The sequence below is a fragment of the Eleutherodactylus coqui genome, chromosome 5, assembly GCF_035609145.1.
Source record: "Eleutherodactylus coqui strain aEleCoq1 chromosome 5, aEleCoq1.hap1, whole genome shotgun sequence".
In the NCBI taxonomy this organism is placed as follows: Eukaryota; Metazoa; Chordata; class Amphibia; order Anura; family Eleutherodactylidae; genus Eleutherodactylus; species Eleutherodactylus coqui.
The window spans coordinates 42,492,558-42,516,910 of NC_089841.1; the positions used below are offsets into that span (position 1 = coordinate 42,492,558).

The 24,353-nt window shown below is 46.8% G+C and overlaps 1 protein-coding gene across 1 annotated transcript in view; it reads right to left on the reverse strand.

Annotated features, from left to right (window-relative positions):
- C6 (complement C6) overlaps positions 1 to 24,353 on the reverse strand; it is a 66,365-nt gene that overhangs the window by 38,109 nt on the left and 3,903 nt on the right. Inside the window, exons 4-6 of the mRNA XM_066601829.1 lie at positions 3,228 to 3,366; positions 2,486 to 2,633; positions 1,079 to 1,279 (exon numbers count right to left, since the gene is read on the reverse strand). Of these exons, the coding sequence (XP_066457926.1) occupies positions 1,079 to 1,279; positions 2,486 to 2,633; positions 3,228 to 3,366 (488 nt within the window). The remainder of the gene's footprint in view (positions 1 to 1,078; positions 1,280 to 2,485; positions 2,634 to 3,227; positions 3,367 to 24,353) is intronic.

Here is a 24,353-nt window from a genome sequence, read left to right on the forward strand (position 1 = left end):
GGATCTGTGATGTACTGCCTATGCTTTCAATGGGGCCAGCGCTGCTGCCACCGGCCCCATTGAAAACAAGGGGCAATAGCGCTGCGAGTGTGCAGTGAAGGCATCGCAAATGAGAATGAAACCATTGAAAATCATTTGTTTCATTTACATGCATTTTCACTCACTCTCGCAACGCAAAATAGCTACCACCAGTGTGAAGCCGGCCTAGGAGAGAGAAGACAAAATAGAGTGGTAAAAGCCAGCTACAGAAGGAGACAGTGCGGTGAAAAGGAGGAAAGTGTGAGTACAACAACGGGTATTGTGTTTGATGAGAAAAGGAAAAAGGAACCAGTTTATGTAGATAGAGGAAGAAGGGATCAGCTAAAGTAACAATAACACAAGGAAGACTACGTTTCATACTGAAAGAAATATGAGCCAGAGAAAGTAAGAGAAGCAGGAGTGCAAAGCATAGCAGATAGGAAAGATTCCCATGCTTTTCACTATTATAGAGCCCGAACGTGCAGAGGAGATTTCTGTACTTAATGCCTGCAATGTAAATGGATATATGTATCTACCTCAAGTAACCAAGTAATGCAAAGTTGTTTGAAGTTATTGAAGATCCTTCATCTGTCCAATAAATTGTTCCACTGTTTGAAAGCTTAAATCATGTCTCCTGGAGTCCCTTTTCACCACCGCAACCTCTGCACTGAGGTACCACACAACACTCCAGGGAAAAGTACAATTCCCTTTTATTTTATTTTTGTCATTTTGTCATTATCATTTTGTCCAGCACAGGTCTTGACCTGTATATGGACTGGCTACCATTCATGGGTAGCCCTAAATTGCCACATTATATGTTTTGAAAGTGTCAGCTGCACCGCCATTTGTGAGGGAAGCAGTCAGGCTTCCATGATAACCACCATTATTGCTGCCCACCACACCTCACCATGCAATGTACATGGTCTGTGCAGAGTGGACGGCATAGATGGGTGTCCTACTGCTGTCCAATGCGTGCTACATCCGTGTTCCTCTGGCACAACAAGCATACGCCCGTGTTAATAATCCCTAGCAATGCTGTGTTCATTGAGTCTTTTTTTACCTTCTTATACGAAGCTTTTAAGGCTTCCCTAAATGATGACGATGACGTCCTTTGGGTGTTACTTCGTGTATGCCATAAATAGGGAATTCCACTAGATTTACTTCCTGTTCCTCCATAATGTTTGGATTTGCTGTCGGAATCAGCAAAATCGATGAGACTATTATAGAAATCAGATGACACATCGTCCTCTTCATCTTTCATCTGTTAAAGGGACAAAACACACATTACTTTCATCCACAAATGGTGCATTTAGCAAGAGTCACTTCCTGTTTTCTGCAGCTAACTTGTCAGCTTTGCTGTATGGACTGAATCAGAATGAGCAGAGTTATCTCATTATCATTAGAAGACAGAGCACAGATCCGCTGCACTGCTGAAAGGCAGGATAGTAATACTATACACCATACACATAGATAGGGCTCTGTATGCAGTTTCCCTGTCCCTCCCCAGTCTCTGGGGGAGGGGCTGTACTGAATCACTTCCTGAAGGCTGTAATAATCTATGACATTTCTCTGTCTATTAAAGGTTGTCAGAGTTTAAATTTTTTTTAAATGTCTGGGCATGTGATGAAATAACAAAAGTGTCAATACTTAACTCATTTCTTCACAGTGGGCAGCTCTAGTGACGTTCCTGCTGTCAGCCCAGAACGGAATTCAGATGACCCCTAAAGCCAATCAGAGGCCGCAGCATCACAATCCAAACTCCTGGCATCATTGCGCCCAGGATGTGAGCGTTGATACCAGGAGAACAGGTGATGGCACTGTGGCGTTTGATTGGATTGCCTAACTTCTGTTCTGTGCTGTCAGCAGGATCGTTACCAGAACCCCTATGCTATTTCATGGTGCGAGAAGAGAGGTAAGTACTCCTTTTGTTATTTTACCACATTTCCAGCTAATTAACTTTTTTTTAAAAACTATAATCAGCAACACACTGAATAAGACAAGAATATTTAATGAAAACCTAACCAATGAAGAACTCCCTTCCAAAAAATGCTTGGCTGCAATACTGGGGTCAGCTAACCCACACTAATGGATCAACCAGGGGCGTAACTATAGAGGGTGCAGGGGATGCGGTTGCATCAGGGCCCAGGAGCCTTAGGGGGCCCATAAGGCCTCTCTTATCCATATAGGGAGCCCAGTACTATGAATAAAACATTATAGTTGGGGGCCCCATTACAGGTTTTGCATTGGGGCCCAGGAGCTTCAAGTTACGCCTCTGGGATCAACTATAGGCAATTACATAGCAGCTTCCCCACAGACAAACTAGTATATAGGGGCGATGCAGCAGAAGTATTCCTGATAATAATTTACACACAATTATAATGGCAGCTGCTCTTTATATGAAAGGAACGTTTCCAGTATGGCAGTGTACAGTCTAAACGAGCAGAACACGCAAAAAAAATGTTCCCACCTGAAATGTGATGCTTTCCAAGTTGGCAGACATCCGATATAACTTCCTGTTGGGTCCAGTTCCATTTCCAGAAACAGTTTCACGTCTTCCTCCAAAAAACGAGTTATCAAGGACCTCGCCCCGACTCTCCCCAGACAGGTAGTTATACCTAAACCCACACACGGCATGGAGTTATAACAGGTGCAGCAAAGAAGACGAGTCCCTGGACAGTGGATATACAGGAAGTTACCTGTATATTACTGGACTGGGGCTGCTTTTACACAATTTTCAGTCCATGTCAGGCCCCTTTACTTCTAGTTACAAGTAAATCCCAATATTAGAAGGTAAAAGGGTTTTCTGACCTTGCCCTGGGGTAGGGAATGGCATAACAGAATAAAATCTCCATTGCTCGCCCTTCCACGTTGTCTGCGGTCCAACACCACTGCCTTGGTCACCTTCACTCAGGTTCTTACTGAAACAGGAAGCCTTGACATCTAGTTCATCATTCACATGACCACTGCAACAAATCACTGGCCTCAGTGATCACATGCCATTTATGCACACATGACCACTGATGTCAGGGATTGGCTGCAGTGATCATATGATTAATGAACATAAGGTCATTGCTTTCTGTCGGTAGTACTGGATTTGGAGGCATAGTAGAAAGGTAAGTAATGGCAATTTTATTTTTTTACACCATTCCCAAGTTTTTTGTAGAGGTCAGACAACCCCTTTAAATCATTCATTGCACCCATTAATTTACCCATTTCCCATCAGCTGCACCCCAGGGATGTTCTCGAAGGTTCTTTGGGGCTCTGTCTTCTTTCTGCAGCCTCTTTCATCTGAGTTGTCTCCACAGTCATTGTCTCCATTACACTTCAGTTTCGGGTCAATGCAGCGGCCTGTTCACATAAAACAAAAATATTTCTCAAATTACAGCCGTTTTTATGGGTTCCTTTAATTAAAAAATGGGGCTTGGCTAGAAGACACACAAGGAGCCTCTTATAGGCCAAGGGGGGAACCACTTTTAGGGCCTCTGGTGACAAGACCGTTCATCTAATCACCACAACTCTCATCATTTGTATATCTGCCTGAGATGGAACTGCAGGACGGGGTTTACAGCAAAACTTCTTCTAGGGGTTGGATTTTTTTTTACAAAAAATGAATATTTCTTAGTTTATTAGTAATATGAGGCAAAGTGGGGTTGAAGGGAAGAAGGAGAATAAGGAGGAAATGCTGGGGGTAATTAAAAAAAAATGTGTGTGCATTTAATAAGTTCAGTGTCCCTTAAATGTATCACACTGTCATAAATATCTCCATGGATTATGAATATTCTATGACTTGTGAGTACAAGTTGGGCAAATGAAGGAAACAAACTGGTAATTGTTTCTGTTGGCCCCGCCGCAGTCTGTTAGAGTCTGCTGGGAAACGAGATTATCCCAAACAGTAATATCTTTGATGGATCTGACTGTTCCCTTCCTGTCCAGAAACATCAGAGGTGAGTGTAGTAATTATCACAAAAGGAACAGACGAGCAGCTTCTCCTCGCAGCGAACAGATGCTCGCCCATGTCTCAGTGGGTTATTGCTGCTTCCCCCAAGTAAACAGTTTGTTTTCTGAAGCCGCCGCGTATTTAAAGTACTAAAAAAAACATGTTAAAAAAAGAGACAAGTGAGAGATCCAAATCTGGGCAAAACGTTACCGTCAGTGGTGCAACAGAACTTTATTGAACTCACCAGCCACCGCAAGGGATTCACACGGTTTAATTTAAGATCCCCGCTATTTTCCATCCTTCTCACTAAATATGGGGGCTCTAAAAAGATGCATAAAAAGTCCTAACCCCCCTTCCATTCCCTCTGGGGTACTATGCATGGGATGTGGGATAATGTGATTTTTATGCTGCATGTTAATCAGGCGACTCTCCCAAAGTGAACTTCTTCAGCTACATACACAATGTTATATTACGGCTCCATACAAGTCCAACTTGTATTATGGCTTCCATAGCACTTCATGTGACCCAACAGTACCTACAGATGCCTCTGATGTCATATGAAAGAATACCTATATATAGGGGGCGGACAAAAATATGGAAACACCGTACAAAATGCGTGCCTTAAAATCGGTCTCTACACATAAGTGGAGGTAATATGACACAGATACTGTTGGACATAAGTAAACATCTGCTTGAACAATAAGGGTCCATTTGTCAAGGGTTTGAGCCACTCAGCTGCTGTCACCAGCAGGCTGCCAAAACCACCTAGAGCAGGGCAAGAGGTGAAGTAAACATAAATTTGGTGGGAAAGCTCTCAGCCAAGCAGGAGTCAAAAGGGCAGCTCAGTGCTAATGAATAAGATCCCATGCATTTTGTATGGTGTTTCCATATTTTTGTGCACCCCGTGTGTGTGTATATATATATATATATATATATTATATATAAAATGTCAAAAATTCTTTGCAGCATTTATTTTAATCAATTTTCAGGAAGGACAGATACATTATTCTTCTAAATACTCTCCCTGCTGTGTATGGGCTCTGGCTTGGCTTTCAATTCCCAATCATTGCTCTACCGACCTGTATAACAGGTTGAGTATTGATTTGAAGGAAAGCTGCCATCCAATAGCTGCAGAGGTATTGTTCCATCTTCCTTATTTGCATATTACCCAGAGGAGCATGCATGGCCCTATTCTCCCTTAACTCTCCCAAACTTAATTGACAGAACATGTTCAAACTTTCACAGCAGTAACTGTGGAGATGGTGAGTAGAGATGAGCGAGTATACTCGCTAAAGGCAATTGCTCGAGTGAGCATTGTGTTTAGCGAGTACTTGCCCGCTCAAGACAGAAGGTTCGGGTGCCAGCGCGGGGGAACGGTGAGTAGTGGCAGTCAGCAGCGGGGGGGAGAGAGGGAGAGATATCTCCCCTCCGTTCCACCCCGCTTTCTCCCGCAGCTCGCTGCCCGCCGCCGGCACCCGAACCTCCTGTCTCAAGCGGGCAGGTACTCGCTAAAGGCAATGCTCGCTCAAGCAATTGCCTTTAGCGAGTATACTCACTCATCTCTAATGGTGAGCTACAATAAAAAGACAGTACGGACAGCAGAAGTTTTAGTGTAACTGGAGTGTGGATAATTTTTGACTCACTGTGTATTCATATTTATAACATATTTATTACTGCTCCCACTTTATTTATGCTCCTAGCAGGACCTTCAGCGAGAGGTCACATGACTTTGTTCACTCTGATTATTCTTTATATGGACTGACAGGACCTGAGCTGCAAAATAATTGGCTGAAGAGCTGGGTATAAAAGAGAGGTCTTGCTCCCAGCCTCAGTGGGGAAGGAATGGTACAACCCAAAAGGCTGGAAATAAGGCACAACCCTTAAATGGGCATACACATACACCCGCGTTTGTAATTAAAATTTCTGATTTAAATCCAGCTTACTGCTCAGTGGGGACTCAGCAGTTTCAGAGAGTGCAGAAAAGAGAAAGACTGAGGCCTTTTCACATCTGCGTTGGACCTCCGGTTGGAGGTTATATCACAAATCCAGCTCAAGAGCCAGACAGCTGTGCAAAAAAAGAAGGACCGCATTATAGTCAATTGAGTCTGTCTGTTCCATTCCATCCAGAGGTGGAGCCGCTCGGACGTGGGGATTCCCCTTTCCTGCTCCCCGAATGGAGCAGGGAAAACCCAAGTGAAATCCCAAGTGCAGATATTAAACCACCCTGAGCCAGTGAGTGCTGCAGCAGAGCTGCCCTTGCAGCTGGACTTGTGCAGACTCAGCATCTGCAAACTGAGCGGGAAAAATGTGAGCTGGTAAAAGCAGTTGGTACTGCCTAGAGGTGCGTTGTTCGCGGACTGACACTGCATCTCCAGGCAACGTGCACTATTGTCCGAGACTTATAGACTGGCATCCAGGACCACTTTTTTTTAGTCCCTCAAGGGATATTGAAGATGCGATTATTCGACTGCCACCATAGTACACTGCATTACTTTTTGTAATGCAGTGAACTATGCATATGATGCCAGCCTATTAGACTCTGCTGGAGGCAGGGTTGTAATAAATTGAGTGACATGGCAGACATGGAGGTCTTTGTCAGACCTCTGGCTGTCATGGGAACCTGTCGGCACGTCATGATCGCATCGTTGGCTGCTAACGGATGACAACGGGAGCCTCCTCTCCCTGTTACCCACTTACATACCATGATCACTATTGATCGCAGCATGGAAGAGGTTAAATGGTTGGAAATGGAGGTTTCTATGCTGCCAGCTGTTAGAGCAGGAGCATGGCTGTTTCAGGTATATGCAGGTTTAAGGCCCCTTAATAACCACTGTAAAAAGGCATATGGGCGGTCTCTAAAGAATTAAAGTAACTTCATTATCCAATTCGCAGTAAAGTATTGTTTTTTTGCTAACCCTTTCTATTTCAGTCAGGCAACTTTGTAGTGCTCTTTTGCTAGGATTTTCCGCGGGGTTTGAAATATAAGCCTTACCCCAAAAATAAACCCTAGCTGCAAGAAAAAAAATAAAATAAAATTAAAAAAAATCACTTGTCTGCTCCGCCGCACTTCACCTCCGGCAGTTCCGCGGCACTTGTTTGTAGTCTTCAGCATTGAATGGCTGTGATTGGTTCATCGAGCGCTGCAGTGATTGGCTGAGCCGCGGCACTTGAGAACCAATCACTACAAACAAGGGCTGTGGAACTGCCTGAGAAGTGCGGTGGAGTGGACAGCGCCTGTTGGGTAATGTATTGAATTTTTTTCTTTTTTTTTCAATGCAGATAGGCCCCATTTTAGGACTCAAACAGTAAAGACTTCCTATTGTAAAAGCTGCATCGCACCGCACGAAAACCGCATTTTTGTGTGATGCGATGCAACACAAAAGAAGGCTCCAGAGGGAAACATGGGCTACAAAACATCGCAAATCGCTCTGTATAGAATATGCTGTGATTTCTTTTCCCACCATATAGCAGCCTACAAAACATCGCTTATGTGAAGGAACCCATTGGAAAGCACGGGCTTCACATACAGGCGATCTGTAGCACTGTCGCATCGCGAGAGAATAGCGCAAATTTGTCATCCGTGTAAAAACAGCCTAAGGATGGATTCACACAAACGTATATCAACTCGGTTTTAACGCCGAGCCGATATACGTCGTCCTCATCTGCAGGGGGGGCAGCCTGGAAGAGCCAGGAGCAGAAACTGAGCTCCTGCCCCCTCTCTGCCTCCTCTCCGCCCCTCTGCACTATTTGCAATGAAAGGAGGCAGGCGGGGCGGGGCTAAGTTCCCCAAATTAGCCCCGCCCCCGTCCCGCCTCTCCCCATTGCAAATAGTGCAGAGGGGTGGAGAGGAGGCAGAGAGGGGGCAGGAGCTCAGTTCCTGCTCCTGGCTCTTCCAGGCTCCCCCCCCCCTGCAGATGAGGACGACGTATATCGGCTCGGCGTAAAAACCGAGCCGATATACGTTCATGTGAATCCAGCCTAAAGGAGATACTCTAGAGGAATATACTGCTATAAATATACAATGCTGTGCATACTGGGTATTAAAAGATCTGCTCATTTAATGTGACATTTTTTCGCCAGTTTTCACAGAAGTTCAGGACCCAAAGTTAATACAGACCCCTAAATTGATCCAGACGTCAACTAGGCCCTAAAATTAAATCAGACCTAGACCAGAAGCCAAAATTACTTTAGAATAGAACCAAATCATATTCAGATTGCAGCCTAGACAACAAAATTAATTGAGATTGCCAATTAGACATCAAAATAATTACAAACCCCAGAACAGACCCTGAGAAATAACTCAGACCCCAAAGTCAATCCAGACTTCAAACCAGACCCCTACTTTTGCTTACTGCTTCTCATTCCCCCATGAGGTCCTCTTAAGATGAGGTCTGTAATAAGCACTGCTCTGGGGTCTGTATAAATTGGAGTCTGGGGTCTATATAAGTGGGAGGTCCAATTTGAGTGTCTGTTTGAAAGTGGGGTGTTAGATCTGAAGTTTGTATTAACGGGGGCCGGGATTTGTTTTAGGGGTAATGTGGTCTGAGGTCTTCATTAAAGGAAACCTGTCACACATGGGCGTAGCAGAAGGCTCATGGGCCCTGGCGGAAAGGTTCAGCTTGAGCACCCCGCCACTTTCTGCAGCAATTGTAGGCAATGCAGGCAGCAGTGGAGCAAAGATCTCAATCTGAATGTGAGTAAACTGTATCTGTGAGTGAAGCCACTGGCTGGAGCTGCGGGAGAGTATTTGGGGGAGGTGGCATAGTGGTAACAGTGCTACAGTGGCAAAGGGGCATCGTAGTTCCCCTGGTCTTAGGGGCCCAGTCGTAATTGCAACTCCTGTGGCTACACCCCTCCTATCATCTCCTTTATTCTGCTCTCACTGGCGACAACATCAAATAGTGACAGACATACTAATTTCAGCAACCTGTCACTTACGGGGTAAAGTGCAGTGGTCATGGGTGAATTGTGAACTTAAAATGGCCCTGGAAAAAATTTGAAAGCGGCCCCCTGTTGTAAGTGAGTCCAAATTGGTAGAAGGCAGGGCCAATACAAGAAAGTGAGGTCATCAAAAAAGTAGCTGCGTTGACGTTAATCGTGGTGTGCAGGGGCGTAACTATAGAGGGTGCAGGGGATGCGGTTGCACCCGGGCCCAGGAGCTTTAGGGGGCCCATAAGGCCTCTCTTCTCCATATAGGGAGCCCGGTACTATGAATAAAGCATTATAGTTGGGGGCCTTGTTACAGGTTTTGCATTGGGGCCCAAAAGCTTCAAGTTATGCCTCTGTGCAGCATGGTTTAGGTATGGGTACGGGTACAGATACAGATAGAGGGGGCCCCAGCTCACCTTTTGCATCCGGGCCCCTAAGCCTTTAGTTACGCCCCTGGTGGTGTGTATGCGCTCACTAGTTGCTGGCTTATGGGAAACACACCCAAAGCATGGGCTGAGAGAGCAGGAGGCGCTCACATTGTACGCTAGCGCTGCTGAGAACGTCTTGCCCTCTGATTAGTATGGTCAGGTGCCAGGGCCGTATTTATAGTGCATAATGCCCTAGCCAATAAGCCTGAATACGCCCCCATTAAAGGCATATTTGCCCTCAACAATGGTCATCATGATTCGCACATTTCTGAGGAATCGTATTGACAATACTCAGTGTTAGGGTGCCCGTATAGGCTGCGGTTGATGCGCTCAACCACTTTTTGTCTGTGTGCGCCTAGCAAAGGTCAAAGTTAATGATAAAAGCCTAGTTTATAATTGATCCCCAATTGTGATGCAGTAAAAATAATTATCGGTGGCACGATTGATCAATATGATGTGATTGCCATGTACAGTGACATTTATATAAGCCATCGCTGCCCAGTTCTGGTTCTGCCGCTCAGTGTTGTGGTCTGTGCTTCCCCACGAATACAAACCATTTTCTGCTTTGACATATAGGACAATGCACGGAACGTAGGGGAAATCTCTTGAATGACCGCTTCCTGTTGAGCGTCCGGACAGTGAACCTCTGACAAATCTGACATGTACTTGGCTAGAGGATCCATGGTGGAAATCTGAGACCTACACTTGGATTTCTGCCACCAATGTGCCGTACACTGCGTTCCAAATTATTATGCACGTAAATATTAATAGGATTCCAGTAAAATGAGCATTTAGGTTTTAGCTTTTATAAGGCAGCTTTGGTAATTAGATTGCCAGGTGATCTTGGTTAAAGGGAAAGCTGCTTATCCCCACAGCAGTTTAGAATGAACTCTGCTAATTCTGCAGGAAAAGGACATTACAGTTTAGGATGAACAGAGTTAAGATTCTTGGCTTTAAAATGACATCAAAAGCACGTTCATAGCCTACAGAATCGGAGCTACGGCCATTGAAGTCAAGTTGGGAATACTGAATCAATAGCTGTCATTTTTAAGTGCAGAGCTGAGCGGGAGGGGAGACCCGTGACAGCAGAGAAGATCTATGATCGCCCTGTATCTTCCCCTATCTAAGGGGAGGGGGTGACATGAATTTTTGCTCATGTTATCACTCTCCCACCATCTATCGGACAGCATATTTGCTCTCTGATTGTCACAAATGAGGTTTTTGTTCCCCAGAAAAAGAGTGAAATGATGAGGACTTGCTCATTTAATTTCTCCTCTACATCGCTTAACCCCTCAGATGCTGCCGTCATCACTGACGTGGCATCTAAATGTTTTTACAGAAGACAAATTAGAATTTTTTTTCCCCTTACACAAAGCTTTAAATATTATTTAAAAAATGAAGAGAAGAAAAAACCCTACACATGATTGGTATGGTCACGTCTTTAACAACGTGCACTATAAAACATTACATTGTTTATCAAGCACGGAAAAGTCCATAAAAAAATGTTTTCATCCAAAATAATCTCTTTCTGATCATCTCGTTTGTTCTAAACACAAATAAAAAATAATTTTGAACGTTATATATCCCTCAAAATAGTACCCAAAAAAACGACAAGTTGTTTCACAAAAAAGCTCCGTCAACTGAAAAACGAAATTGCTGAAATGGGGCGCCACATAAAGATAAAAAGTGTTTATATTGTGCAAAACTGGTGAAACATAATAAATAGAGATGAGCAAGCACTAGAGATGAGCGAGCACCAAAATGCTCGGGTGCTCGTTACTCAGGACGAAATTATCGCGATGCTCGAGGGTTCGTTTCGAGTAACGAACCCCATTGAAGTCAATGGGCGACTCGAGCATTTTTGTATATCGCCGATGCTCGCTAAGGTTTTCATTTGTGAAAATCTGGGCAATTCAAGAAAGTGATGGGAACGACACAGCAACGGATAGGGCAGATGAGGGGCTACATGTTGGGCTGCATCTCAAGTTCCCAGGTCCCACTATTAAGCCACAATAGCGGCAAGAGTGGCCCCCCCCCTCCCAACAACTTTTACTTCTGAAAAGCCCTCATTAGCAATGCATACCTTAGCTAAGCACCACACTACCTCCAACAAAGCACAATCACTGCCTGCATGACACTCCGCTGCCACTTCTCCTGGGTTACATGCTGCCCAACCCCCCCCCCCCCCCGCACGACCCAGTGTCCACAGCGCACACCAAAGTGTCCCTGCGCAGCCTTCAGCTGCACTCATGCCACACGCTGGCCTCATAGCCACACCACCCTCATGTCTATTTATAAGTGTGTCTGCCATGAGGAGGAACCGCAGGCACACACTGCAGAGGGTTGGCACGGCTAGGCAGCGACCCTCTTTAAAAGGGGCGGGGCGATAGCCCACAATGCTGTACAGAAGCAATGAGAAATATAATCCTGTGCCACCGCCATCAGGAGCTGCACACGTGGGCATAACAATGGGGAACCTATGTGCCACACACTATTCATTCTATCAAGGTGTCTGCATGCTTCAGTCAGACCGCGTTTTTTTTATAAATAGTCACAGGCAGGTACAACTCCGCAATGGGAATTCCGTGTGCACCCACAGCATGGGTGGCTCCCTGGAACCCACCGGCTGTACATAAATGTATCCCATTGCAGTGCCCATCACAGCTGAGGTAACGTCCGATTAAATGCAGGTGGGCTTTGGCCCACACTGCATACCCCAGTCAGACTGGGGTTCTTTAGAAGTGGACACATGCAGTTACAACTCCGTGTAGACCGACAGCATGGGTGGGTGCCAGGAAGCCACCGGCGGTGCATAAATATATCCCATTGCAGTGCCCATCACAGCTGAGGTAACGTCCGATTAAATGCAGGTGGGCTTCGGCCCACACTGCATGCCCAAGTCAGACTGGGGTTCTTTAGAAGTAGACACATGCAGTTACAACTCCCTGTGGACCCACAGCATGGGTGGCTCCCTGGAACCCACCGGCTGTACATAAATGTATCCCATTGCAGTGCCCATCACAGCTGAGGTAACGTCCGATTAAATGCAGGTGGGCTTCGGCCCACACTGCATGCCCCAGTCAGACTGGGGTTCTTTAGAAGTAGACACATGCAGTTACAACTCCCTGTGGACCCACAGCATGGGTGGCTCCCTGGAACCCACCGGCGGTACATAAATATATCCCATTGCAGTGCCCAACACAGCTGATGTAACGTCAGCTTTAATGCAGGTGGGCAAAAAATTAATTGGATTACACTGTAGGCGAGGGCCCCATAAAATTGGTGTACCAACAGTACTAATGTACGTCAGAAAAATTGCCCATGCCCAACCAAGAGGGCAGGGGAAACCCATTAATCGCTTTGGTTAATGTGGCTTAATTTGTAACTAGGCCTGGAGGCAGCCCAGTTAAAATAAAAATTGGTTGAGGTGAAAGTTTCAACGCTTTAATGAGCATTGAAATGTATAAAAATTGTTTACAAAAATTATATGACTGAGCCTTGTGGGCCTAAGAAAAATTGCCCGTTCGGCGTGATTATGTGAGGTTTCAGGAGGAGGAGCAGGAGGAGGAGGATGAATATTATACACAGATTGATGAAGTTAAAAGGTCCCCGTTTTTGATGGTGATAGAGAACAATGCTTCCATCCGCGGGTGCAGCCTAGGTATTGTTTAGGTATCGCTGCTGTCCGCTGGTGGAGAAGAGAAGTCTGGGGAAATCCAGGCTTTGTTCATCTTGATGAGTGTAAGCCTGTCGGCACTGTCGGTTGACAGGCGGGTACGCTTATCTGTGATGATTCCCCCAGCCGCACTAAACACCCTCTCTGACAAGACGCTAGCCGCAGGACAAGCAAGCACCTCCAGGGCATACAGCGCGAGTTCAGGCCACGTGTCCAGCTTCGACACCCAGTAGTTGTAGGGGGCAGAGGCGTCACGGAGGACGGTCGTGCGATCGGCTACGTACTCCCTCACCATCCTTTTACAGTGCTCCCGCCGACTCAGCCTTGACTGGGGAGCGGTGACACAGTCTTGCTGGGGAGCCAGAAAGCTGTCAAAGGCCTTAGAGAGTGTTCCCCTGCCTGTGCTGTACATGCTGCCTGATCTCTGTGCCTTCCCTGCTACCTGGCCCTCGGAACCGCGCCTTCGGCCACTAGCGCTGTCGGATGGGAATTTTACCATCAGTTTGTCCGCCAGGGTCCTGTGGTATAGCATCATTCTCGAACCCCTTTCCTCTTCGGGTATGAGACTGGAAAGGTTCTCCTTATACCGTAGGTCGAGCAGTGTGTACACCCAGTAATCCATAGTGGCCAGAATGCGTGTAACGCGAGGGTCACGAGAAAGGCATCCTAACATGAAGTCAGCCATGTGTGCCAGGGTACCTGTATGCAACACATGGCTGTCCTCACTAGGAAGATCACTTTCAGGATCCTCCTCCTCCTCCTCAGGCCATACATGCTGAAAGGATGACAGGCAAGCAGCATGGGTACCCTCAGCATTGGGCCAAGCTGTCTCTTACCCCTCCTCCTCCTCCGCCTCAACGCGCTGAGATATAGACAGGAGGGTGCTCTGACTATCCAGCGACATACTGTCTTCCCCCACCTCTGTTTCCGAGCGCAAAGCGTCTGCCTTTATGCTTTGCAGGGAACTTCTCAAGAGGCATAGCAGAGGAATGGTGACGCTAATGATTGCAGCATCGCCGCTCACCATCTGGGTAGACTCCTCAAAGTTTCCAAGGACCTGGCAGATGTCTGCCAACCAGGCCCACTCTTCTGTAAAGAATTGAGGAGGCTGACTCCCACTGCGCCGCCCATGTTGGAGTTGGTATTCCACTATAGCTCTACGCTGCTCATAGAGCCTGGCCAACATGTGGAGCGTAGAGTTCCACCGTGTGGGCACGTCGCACAGCAGTCGGTGCACTGGCAGATGAAAGCGATGTTGCAGGGTGCGCAGGGTGGCAGCGTCTGTGTGGGACTTGCGGAAATGTGCGCAGAGCCGGCGCACCTTTCCAAGCAGGTCTGACAAGCGTGGGTAGCTTTTCAGAAAGCGCTGAACCACCAAATTAAAGATGTGGGCCAGGCATGGCACGTGCGTGAGGCTGCCGAGCTGCAGAGCCGCCACCAGGTTATGGCCGTTGTCACACACGACCATGCCCGGTTGGAGGCTCAGCGGCGCAAGCCAGCGGCCGGTCTGCTCTGTCAGACCCTGCAGCAGTTCGTGGGCCGTGTGCCTCTTCTCTCCTAAGCTGAGTAGTTTCAGCACGGCCTGCTGACGGTTGCCCACCGCTGTGCTGCCACGCCGCGCGACACCGACTGCTGGCGACGTGCTGCTGCTGACACATCTTGATTGCGAGACAGAGGTTGTGTAGGAGGAGGAGGAGGAGGGTGGTTTAGTGGAGGAAGCATACACCGCCGCAGATACCACCACTGAGCTGGGGCCCGCAATTCTGGGGGTGGGTAGGACGTGAGCGGTCCCAGGCTCTGACTCTGTCCCAGCCTCCACTAAATTCACCCAATGTGCCGTCAGGGACATATAGTGGCCCTGCCCACCTGTGCTTGTCCACGTGTCCGTTGTTAAATGGACCTTGCCAGTAACCGCGTTGGTGAGGGCGCGTACAATGTTGCGGGAGACGTGGTCGTGCAGGGCTGGGACGGCACATAGGGAAAAGTAGTGGCGACTGGGAACTGAGTAGCGTGGGGCCGCCACCGCCATCATACCTTTGAAAGCCTCCGTTTCCACAACCCTATACGGCAGCATCTCCAGGCTGATAAATTTGGCTATGTGCACGTTTAACGCTTGAGCGTGCGGGTGCGTGGCGGCGTACTTGCGCTTGCGCTCCAACACTTGCGCTAGCGACGGCTGGACGGTGCGCTGAGAGACATTGGTGGATGGGGCCGAGCACAGCGGAGGTGAGGGTGTGGGTGCAGGCCAGGAGACGGTAGTGCCTGTGTCCTGAGAGGGGGGTTGGATCTCAGTGGCAGGTTGGGGCACAGGGGAGAGGCAGCGGTGCAAACCGGAGGCGGTGAACGGCCTTCGTCCCACCTTGTGTGGAGCTTGGCCATCATATGTCTGCGCATGCTGGTGGTGGTGAGGCTGGTGGTGGTGGCTCCCCGGCTGATCTTGGCGCGACAAAGGTTGCACACCACTGTTCGTCGGTCGTCTGCACTCTCAGTGAAAAACTGCCAGACCTTTGAGCACCTCGGCCTCTGCAGGGTGGCATGGCGCGAGGGGGCGCTTTGGGAAACAGTTGGTGGATTATTCGGTCTGGCCCTGCCTCTACCCCTGGCCACCGCACTGCCTCTTCCAACCTGCCCTGCTGCTGCACTTGCCTTCCCCTCTGAAGACCTGTCCTCAGTAGGCGTAGCAAACCAGGTGGGGTCAGTCACCTCATCGTCCTGCTGCTCTTCCTCCGAACCCTCTGTGCGCTCCTCCCTCGTACTTACTCCAATTACTACTACCTGAGTGATAGACAACTGTGTCTCATCGTCATCGTCCTCCTCACCCACTGAAAGCTCTTGAGACAGTTGCCGGAAGTCCCCAGCCTCATCCCCCGGACCCCGGGATCTTTCCAAAGGTTGGGCATCGGTCACGACAAACTCCTCCGGTGGGAGAGGAACCATTGCTGGCCATTCTGGGCAGGGGCCCGGGAACAGTTCCTGGGAGTCTGCCTGCTCCTCAGAATGTGTCATTGTAATGGAGTGAGGAGGCTGGGAGGAAGGAGGAGCAGCAGCCAGAGGATTCAGAGTTGCAGCAGTGGACGGCGCAGAATTCTGGGTGGCCGATAGATAGCTGGATGCACTTTCTGCCATCCACGACAGTACCTGCTCACACTGCTCATTTTCTAATAAAGGTCTACCGCGTGGACCCATTAATTGTGAGATGAATGTGGGGACGCCAGAAACGTGCCTCTCTCCTAATCTTGCAGCAGTCGGCTGCGATACACCTGGATCAGGAGCTCGGCCAGTGCCCACACCCTGACTTGGGCCTCCGCGTCCTCGCCCGCGTCCACGACCTCTAGGCCTACCTCTACCCCTCAGCATGCTGTATTACCAGTAGTGCAGAAACAGAACGCTGTAATTAAATGTGCCGCTTATTGACCTGTGGTTGGAGGCTGACTTCCCTTACGGAGCGCACAGAAGAGCCAGGAAACAATTTTGCGCACGCCTGTAGTGAGACGTAGGTGCGTATGACTGAGCTAGTGGAATTCACAGCGCAGAAGCAGTCAAGTGGCCAAAGGCCAGTAGTAGGCCTTAAGTATTTTGCTTCTATTTTTTTTAAATGCTGAGCTGATACAGCAGACAGATACTGTAGGCAGCGTATAATATTATGTATACTGTTTCCCTCTGGCGGGATGACAGCACTGATGTAACAGAGACAGCAGATCCAGGAAACAATTTTGCGCAAGCCTGCTGTAACGCTTAGCTGCGTATTAATTAGGACTACAACCCCCAGCAGATAGATACTGTAGGCAGCATATAATATTATGTATACTCTTTTTCCCTCTGGCGGGATGACGGCGATCATGTAACAGAGACAGCAGATCCAGGAAACAATTTTGCGCAAGCCTGCTGTAACGCTTAGCTGCGTATTAATTAGGACTACTACCCCCAGCAGATAGATACTGTAGGCAGCGTATAATATTATGTATACTCTTTCCCTCTGGCGGGATGACGGCGATCATGTGACAGAGACAGCAGATCCAGGAAACAATTTTGCGCAAGCCTGCTGTAACGCTTAGCTGCGTATGAATTAGGACTACTACCCCCAGCAGATAGATACTGTAGGCAGCGTATAATATTATGTATACTCTTTCCCTCTGGCGGGATGACGGCGATCATGTAACAGAGACAGCAGATCCAGGAACCATTTTTGCGCAAGCCTGCTGTAACGCTTAGCTGCGTATTAATTAGGACTACTACCCCCAGCAGATAGATACTGTAGGCAGCGTATAATATTATGTATACTCTTTCCCTCTGGCGGGATGACGGCGATCATGTAACAGAGACAGCAGATCCAGGAAACAATTTTGCGCAAGCCTGCTGTAACGCTTAGCTGCGTATTAATTAGGACTACTACCCCCAGCAGATAGATACTGTAGACAGCGTATAATATTATGTATACTCTTTCCCTCTGGCGGGATGACAGCGCTGATGTAACAGAGACAGCGGATCCAGGAAACAATTTTGCGCAAGCCTGCTGTAACGCTTAGCTGCGTATTAATTAGGACTACTACCCCCAGCAGACATGCAGTAAACTGAAGACGGTCACAGACAGCCCAAATATAGTATTTTTCCCCAATTTTTTGGAAAAAGCCCACTGCCTATATAGCCTGAATATCTCTTTCCCTGCCTCACCAGTACTGGCCCTATACTCTGTACAATGACTGCAGACTGCGGACGCAATGCTCTGCATGGCCGATATACAAAAAAAATAATTGTGCAACACTGCTAAAAGCAGCATCAACAGTACTGCACACAGTCAGATGTGGCCCTAAGAAGGACCGTTGGGGCTCTTGAAGCCTAAAATAACTCCTAACACTCTCCCTATAGCAGCTCCAGCATCAGCAGCACTTTCCCTGAGCTATGTCAGAATGCATCTGTGGTGAGCCGCGGGAGGGGCCGATTTATATACTCGGGTGACACCTGATCTCGCCAGCCACTCACTGCAGGGGGGTGGTATAGGGCTTGAACGTCACAGGGGGAAGTTGTAATGCCTTCCCTGTCTTTCTATTGGCCAGAAAAGCTCGCTAACGTCTCAGAGATGTAAGTGAAAGTAACTCGAACATCGCGTGGTACTCGCCTCTAGTAACGAGCATCTCAAACACGCTAATACTCGAACGAGTATCAAGCTCGGACGAGTACGTTCGCTCATCTCTAGCGAGCACCCAAATGCTCGGGTCCGCGTTATTCGAGTCAAGCTTTTCGTAAAATTCGAGAGCTCTATTTGAGTAACAAACCCCATTGACTACAATGGAAGACTCCAGCATTTTTTTATGTGGGACGCCGAGTGTCGAGCTTTTTTTTTTCTTGGTTCGTGTCTCTCTCTCTCTTTCTCTCTTTCTTTCTTTCTTTCTTTTTCTCTTTCTCTCTTTCTCTATTCCTCTCTTTCTCTCTTCCTCTCTCTCTCTTTCTCTCTTCCTCTTTCTCTCTTCCTCTCTCTCCTTCTCTCTTCCTCTCTCTCCTTCTCTCTTCCTCTCTCTCCTTCTCTCTTCCTCTCTCTCTTTCTCTCTTGCTCTCTCTCTTTCTCTCTTGCTCTCTCTCTTTCTCTTTCTCTCTTCCTCTCTCTCTTTCTCTCTTCATCCCTCTCTTCCCCTTCCTGCCAGTCCAAAAATTTTCGAACGAAGCGCGCTGCGTCACCGCGGGGAGGGGCCAAAACAGGCACGTCACACTTTGAGTAACGAGCACCATCGAGTACGCTAATACTCGAATGAGCATCAAGCTCGCCAGAGTACGTTCGCTCAACTCTAATAATAAAACCTTGATGTTGTCAAAATCATAATGACCCACGGAATAAAGGCAACATAGTATTTATAACAGATGGTGAACGCCATTAAAAAACGCAAAAAAATATGGTGAAATTGCTTTTTCCCATTTCCGTTAACAAATAAATACATAAAAGTTATTCTATACTTTATATATATACCTAACATGGGTTCCTAGAAAAACTAGAACTCGTCCTGCAAAATGTAAGATGTCATACAGCTACACTGACGAAAAAATAAAAAAATTGTGATCCTTGGAACACAAAAGGGGAAATGATTTACTGGCTCTATAGCTAAAAATTAGTCGTCACTAATGGGTTAAAAATGCAGTTAAGGTGACTGAGTTCTGTGTCAAATCTATTTACATGAGACACAAATTCACAATCTACAATTAAAAAAAGTTGACATTTTCAGGAGGGTTTTTCCAATTTTAATATGAGTGTTGGGGGATTAAAGAGAATGTTCCACATTATTAAGCAAGTCACCGTTCTCATGAGAAATGAGGAGGAAGAAATACGTTTTTGAAGATGAAAAGCATGAAATAGTCCAATGTCTTGCAAAAGGCATGAAAACAATTCACCGAAGAGAGATCATTGGACCGAAGCAAGAAGATGGTGTGTATGGTGCGGCGGTGACAAGGTTTTTGTAAGTAAACCTATTACCAATAAACCTATTCCCACGTTTCGCAGTCCTGCGTATAACTCCGAGGCCTAAGGTGTGCACACATATCGGAGCCTGAGTCTCACTTACGGTCTGGCACTGCAGCAGTGTTCATAGTCCTCTGGTGGCCTGACCCACCATCTCTGCAACGCTACTCCATATCCTTACTTGTGAGCATCACAGCAACCCAGCTTCCTCCTTGGTCATCAGTACCCTTTCATCGCTCCTATTATGGTCCCTTGTACCAGACATCTCATGGTTTAATCTTATGGCAGTCCTGACTGGTTTCCCAGCAGAAGGATCCGATCCCACATGTGGCTTACTCTTCTCTAAGTCCCAAGTCACATAGGGCTGCTGCCTAGTTGTTCCTCAGCTGCTTTTTGCCACTTTTCACCCATGGCAGCCGCCATGTCAGTCCACTGGCTGCTGTTGGGCTCTCTCACGTCACGGCTGGCACTTCAATCTCTGGCTGCATCTCCTGCACTTCCCAATGGCACAGTTATAAATCTTTTTATGGTCCCAAAATGGATGCAGTAGTCTCACAAGAGGGGAGGGGCTTTTCTCAAGCGCGTGAATGTTCGAGTCTGAGAATGAACATTCACTCGAGCAAATAAATGTCCGCATGAGCAAATGAATATTGCCTTCACATTAGGCTTCCTTACAGGACTGTGAAAAGATATTTGGAGGTGCTGGGGTCTCTGGAGTGTCGTGAGCCTCTGGCTGGCAGTTTAGCATTGAGCAAAGCTCACAAAGAGAAGCGTCTGCGGTTGGCTTAGAAATACATGAAGGCTAATTTTCAAACAGTTTTATTCCCTGGATGGTCCTGATGGATGGATTCTGGGTGGCTGGTGAACGGCCTCCCGAATCCTACAAGAAACTGATGTAAGCAAGGAGGTGGCAGAGTCATGTTTTGGGTCGAAATATTGGAAAGTGAGATGGTAGGTTCCTTTAGGGTCTCTAAGGCCTGGTTCACACGGAAATCTCACAGAATGTCCGCAGCGGACCGCACAGAAATTCTGCGAGATTTCCACAGCTTAAAGTCCCGCAGGATTTGGCGCAGGTTTTCAAGGGGCTCTTTCTGTTGCGGCCAGCTCTGCCCATAGAGGGGAGAGAGGCCGCCATGGAAACAGCAAGGCAATTGACATACCAGGACTTTGAACGCCTGCACAGCAATTCCGCCCTATGTGAACCCAGCATGAGGGCGCCAAAATGAAGTCTGAACAACATCTGGTAAAATGAACTTTTGGTTTTAAGGTCTGTTTATTTTGCAAAATTCTCCATGCAGCAAATAACAGATTTATGTTGGAAATGATGCGAATGTCATCCTGCGCTGAAAAACTGATTACTGCAGAATAATTAGTAACAACATATTGTGTTCATTTCAACATATAAATAAAGCCATCGCCATTATCAGTCCTTCCGCTTGTAATATAACTGTTGAGGATGAAAAAAGAACTTTGCACACGAAGCAGGTGGTGGTGTTATGTACGGCACAGCGGTGACAGACGGAGGCGGAGGCGGCACACTTTAGCAAAACCGAACTTTACTAAACAAACTGGAATTATGCATCATCACTCCACGGGAGAATAGGAATACATTTAACGTTCTATATAATTTACTGGAATTACACACTTATAACATATGTCTCCATAGAACAGTATCTATACTCCACGCATGCGGTATCAATGTGTAGTAGGCAGCTAGTGTCATGGTGGCTATTTCTCTGACTCCCACCTGGCCACACTACAGTGGTGGGGGAACTTGGTGTTAGATGCTGATCTCTGCTCCTGAAGGATGGTGTAGCATGGTGCAGGTTCCCCATATTGGGAAGGAGCTCCAGAAGCCAGGGAAAGGGTTAAATAGGCGAAAACTTTTATTTGAAGCTCCAGGCAAACAAGGTGATGTTCCATATAGCCAAGTCTATAGATCCAAGTACAAAGTTTGGTGACTAGAGATACTGCTTTTCTTGCAAACATTTCCGTACTATTTGTCCAGATTTCTCACTGGGGCCCTGGAAAACACTTAAGTGTCTCAGACTCAGGCAAGTAGCTGTAGGTAGCTGTCCCCTAACTAGCTTTCTGTACTTCTGGATACAACTGTCCTTCACCAACTGCTTGCTAACTGTTATGTTAGGTCTGCTACCTGTGTCTGCTGCCCTCTTGCTGTTCTGGGCAGACTCAGGCATCGCTTTGCTCCTTCTGTATAAATGTACATGTTTGTTCTACTTTCTATCAACACTGCACTAGTTAACCCTGCTCATTGCTCACAGCACAGCTGCAGCTCAAATGGCAATCACCTTCCAATTTAAGGGAGATGGGAATCCTTCCTCTTTGCCTCAGTATTGATGTGTGTTTGTCTCAGACACTCAGCATATCTAGGTCGCCTGTCTCAGGACTGTTTTGTCTGTTTGATCCTGTTACTGTATCTGTTTATTCTGTATGTGCTTTTAGCTGCGCGCATTTATCCATTTCCTTCCAGTCTGTGCATTGTTCCTGTCTATGTGGTAAGTCAGTCCTGTTATGTGTGCTCTGTGTTCTGTACTTTGCCCCTGTGTCCTGTCAGGGATAGTTAGCCCTAAGGTTCCAGTGCAGGGCTGTTCTTATCAGGATACCTACCCTGCTCTTAGGCAGGGGTCTTCCCATCTTCCTGATTAGCTAAGGGCAAGATTCCCCAACTGTGTTTGTCTTGCAACTGGGAACAGCTGCCAGCCACACCAACTCTAGTCCAAAAGCCAGGCTGGTTGGCTAGCACAGTGGGTCCACACTCAGAGTCCCTAACATATTACTGCAACAACTGAACTTTCTAGATTTTTTGAGCCCTCTCATCAGCATAAAGTTGAGGGCCTAGACATGTGTATAATAATGCTGAATCATTGGGGATATTCTGTTCCCTTGGTCCAAACTTTTTTGTTCTCCAATCACCAACATTTTAGACATTTACTCCGTAATATTAAGCAAAATATTCAGATTAATAACGTAACACGGTTTCCAGAATTAACATTAACATTTTGTAGTGACATGTCTGGGTTACTACAATTCTCCCTTTTTTTACATAAGCTGTCCTTGGTGTTTGATTACGTTTAATGACAGGTCAGGTTACTAACTTTAATTCTCCCAGGTACAGAGTATGCAGATATAAATTCCAATTTGCAGGGTGTGATACCAATATCTACTATTCCCAGCTGTGGGTGTAGACCTTAACAAAAGCAACATGTAAATTGTAAAAAAGGCGGTGAGTAAAGGAGGAACCCTGGGTCTCACATAAGCTATGCGGCCCATTCAACACTTCTTCCCAAAAATTAATCATCTGGACCCACCATAGAGCTGCAGCACATCATAGTACCTGGTTTCCTTAAATTTATCTGTACATGGACATGCTTACTAGCTATTACGCTATGTACGCTACAAAAGACAACTTTGTTGTTGAGCTCAAGATGATGTCCCTTTTAGGATACCAAAATAAATATTACAGTAAGAACATTGCAATGAAAGATTTCCGTCTCTTATTAGATTATTAACCTGTGTTGAAGAGTACTGGAGTAGGGGCATAACTATAGAGGATGCAGGGGATGCGGTTGCACCCGGGCCCAGGAGCCTTAGGGGGCCCATAAGGCCTCTCTTCTCCATATAGAAAGCCCAGTACCATGAGTAAAGCATTATAGTTGGGGGTCCTGTTACAAGTTTTGCATCTGGGCCCGGGAGCTTCAAGTTATGCCTCTGTACTGGAGGTAGTATAAATCTCATCCAAATGCTGAGATGAGATAAACCCCCAGTACAAGTCTTCCTCTTGGGACCCAGTGAGCTCAGCTGTGTCCACTAAGCTCATCACTGGGACATAAAAAGGCTGCAATTCCAGGCAGTCAGAGTAAGAGGCCGGGAGTGAGCACATCGACATTGTGAACTTCTATTGATTTGCTGACAATCGCTGTATTTTATGAGTAGGTGAGAAACTACTGTCTAGTTAGCGCCCTGCCAGGCAAGTGGTTATTTTGTTTAATTGCTGCCATTGGCTGTTTTGCCACTGAGTTTTACTTTCTGTTGCTGAAACAAAAAAATAAAACTGGTTGCAATTTCATACAGACTGAGTGAGCAGCTGTGTCCTCACTGACCCCAACTCCCATGCAGGTATTGCCACATATGGTGGAGGATGCGGGCAATGCTGGTTGCTAGGGGCAAAAGCATGACCACTGTTTATGTCTAAGGAATACTGTAAGTTTGCTTATGTCATGGATAAAACCTGGTACACAGTTTGCTGTTCAAGAGGTGTTGGTCGAGCAGCTAATTAAGGCAAACACTCAGCAACAACAGCTTGAACAAATTGCTCCTGAAAGATGCACTTCTGAGATACCCTGATGGAAAGAATGAAAAGGTCTCTGCAACTATAAGTGCAAGAGAGGCTCTGCAGCGTTCCCTGCAAAAAATGACTGCTGAGGATGATATAGAGGCATATCTGACCTGTATATGAGTGGTCTGCAGAGAGAGAGAAAAACTCCCAGAAGTGGAACAGTTGGGGAGTCTTGCTTCATACCTCAATGCTGAACTTCAGAAGGCCTACCAGGATCTCAGCAATCATGACGTTTAAGACTATGCAAAGCTGAAAGCTAAGATATTGACTCCTCTGCGGGACACCACTGCTGTCCTTGCCTCAAGGGTACAAAACTGAAATTACAGGGTTGACCAACAAAAACTCCACAACTTCTGGTTTTTAAAGTGGGGTAGGCCACAGATTTATTAACTTTTTAACTATTTAAGCATTCAATAACTGTTATTAACCCTTTTCATGCTTCATTATAAAACCCCCGCTTCTATTCTTGAAATCCGCAAAGGCGTACGTAAGCCCCTATCTCCTCAGGCCTGCTAACTACCCTTGCCCATTACCCTTGCTGGCATGGAGAGACCTACGCTTAT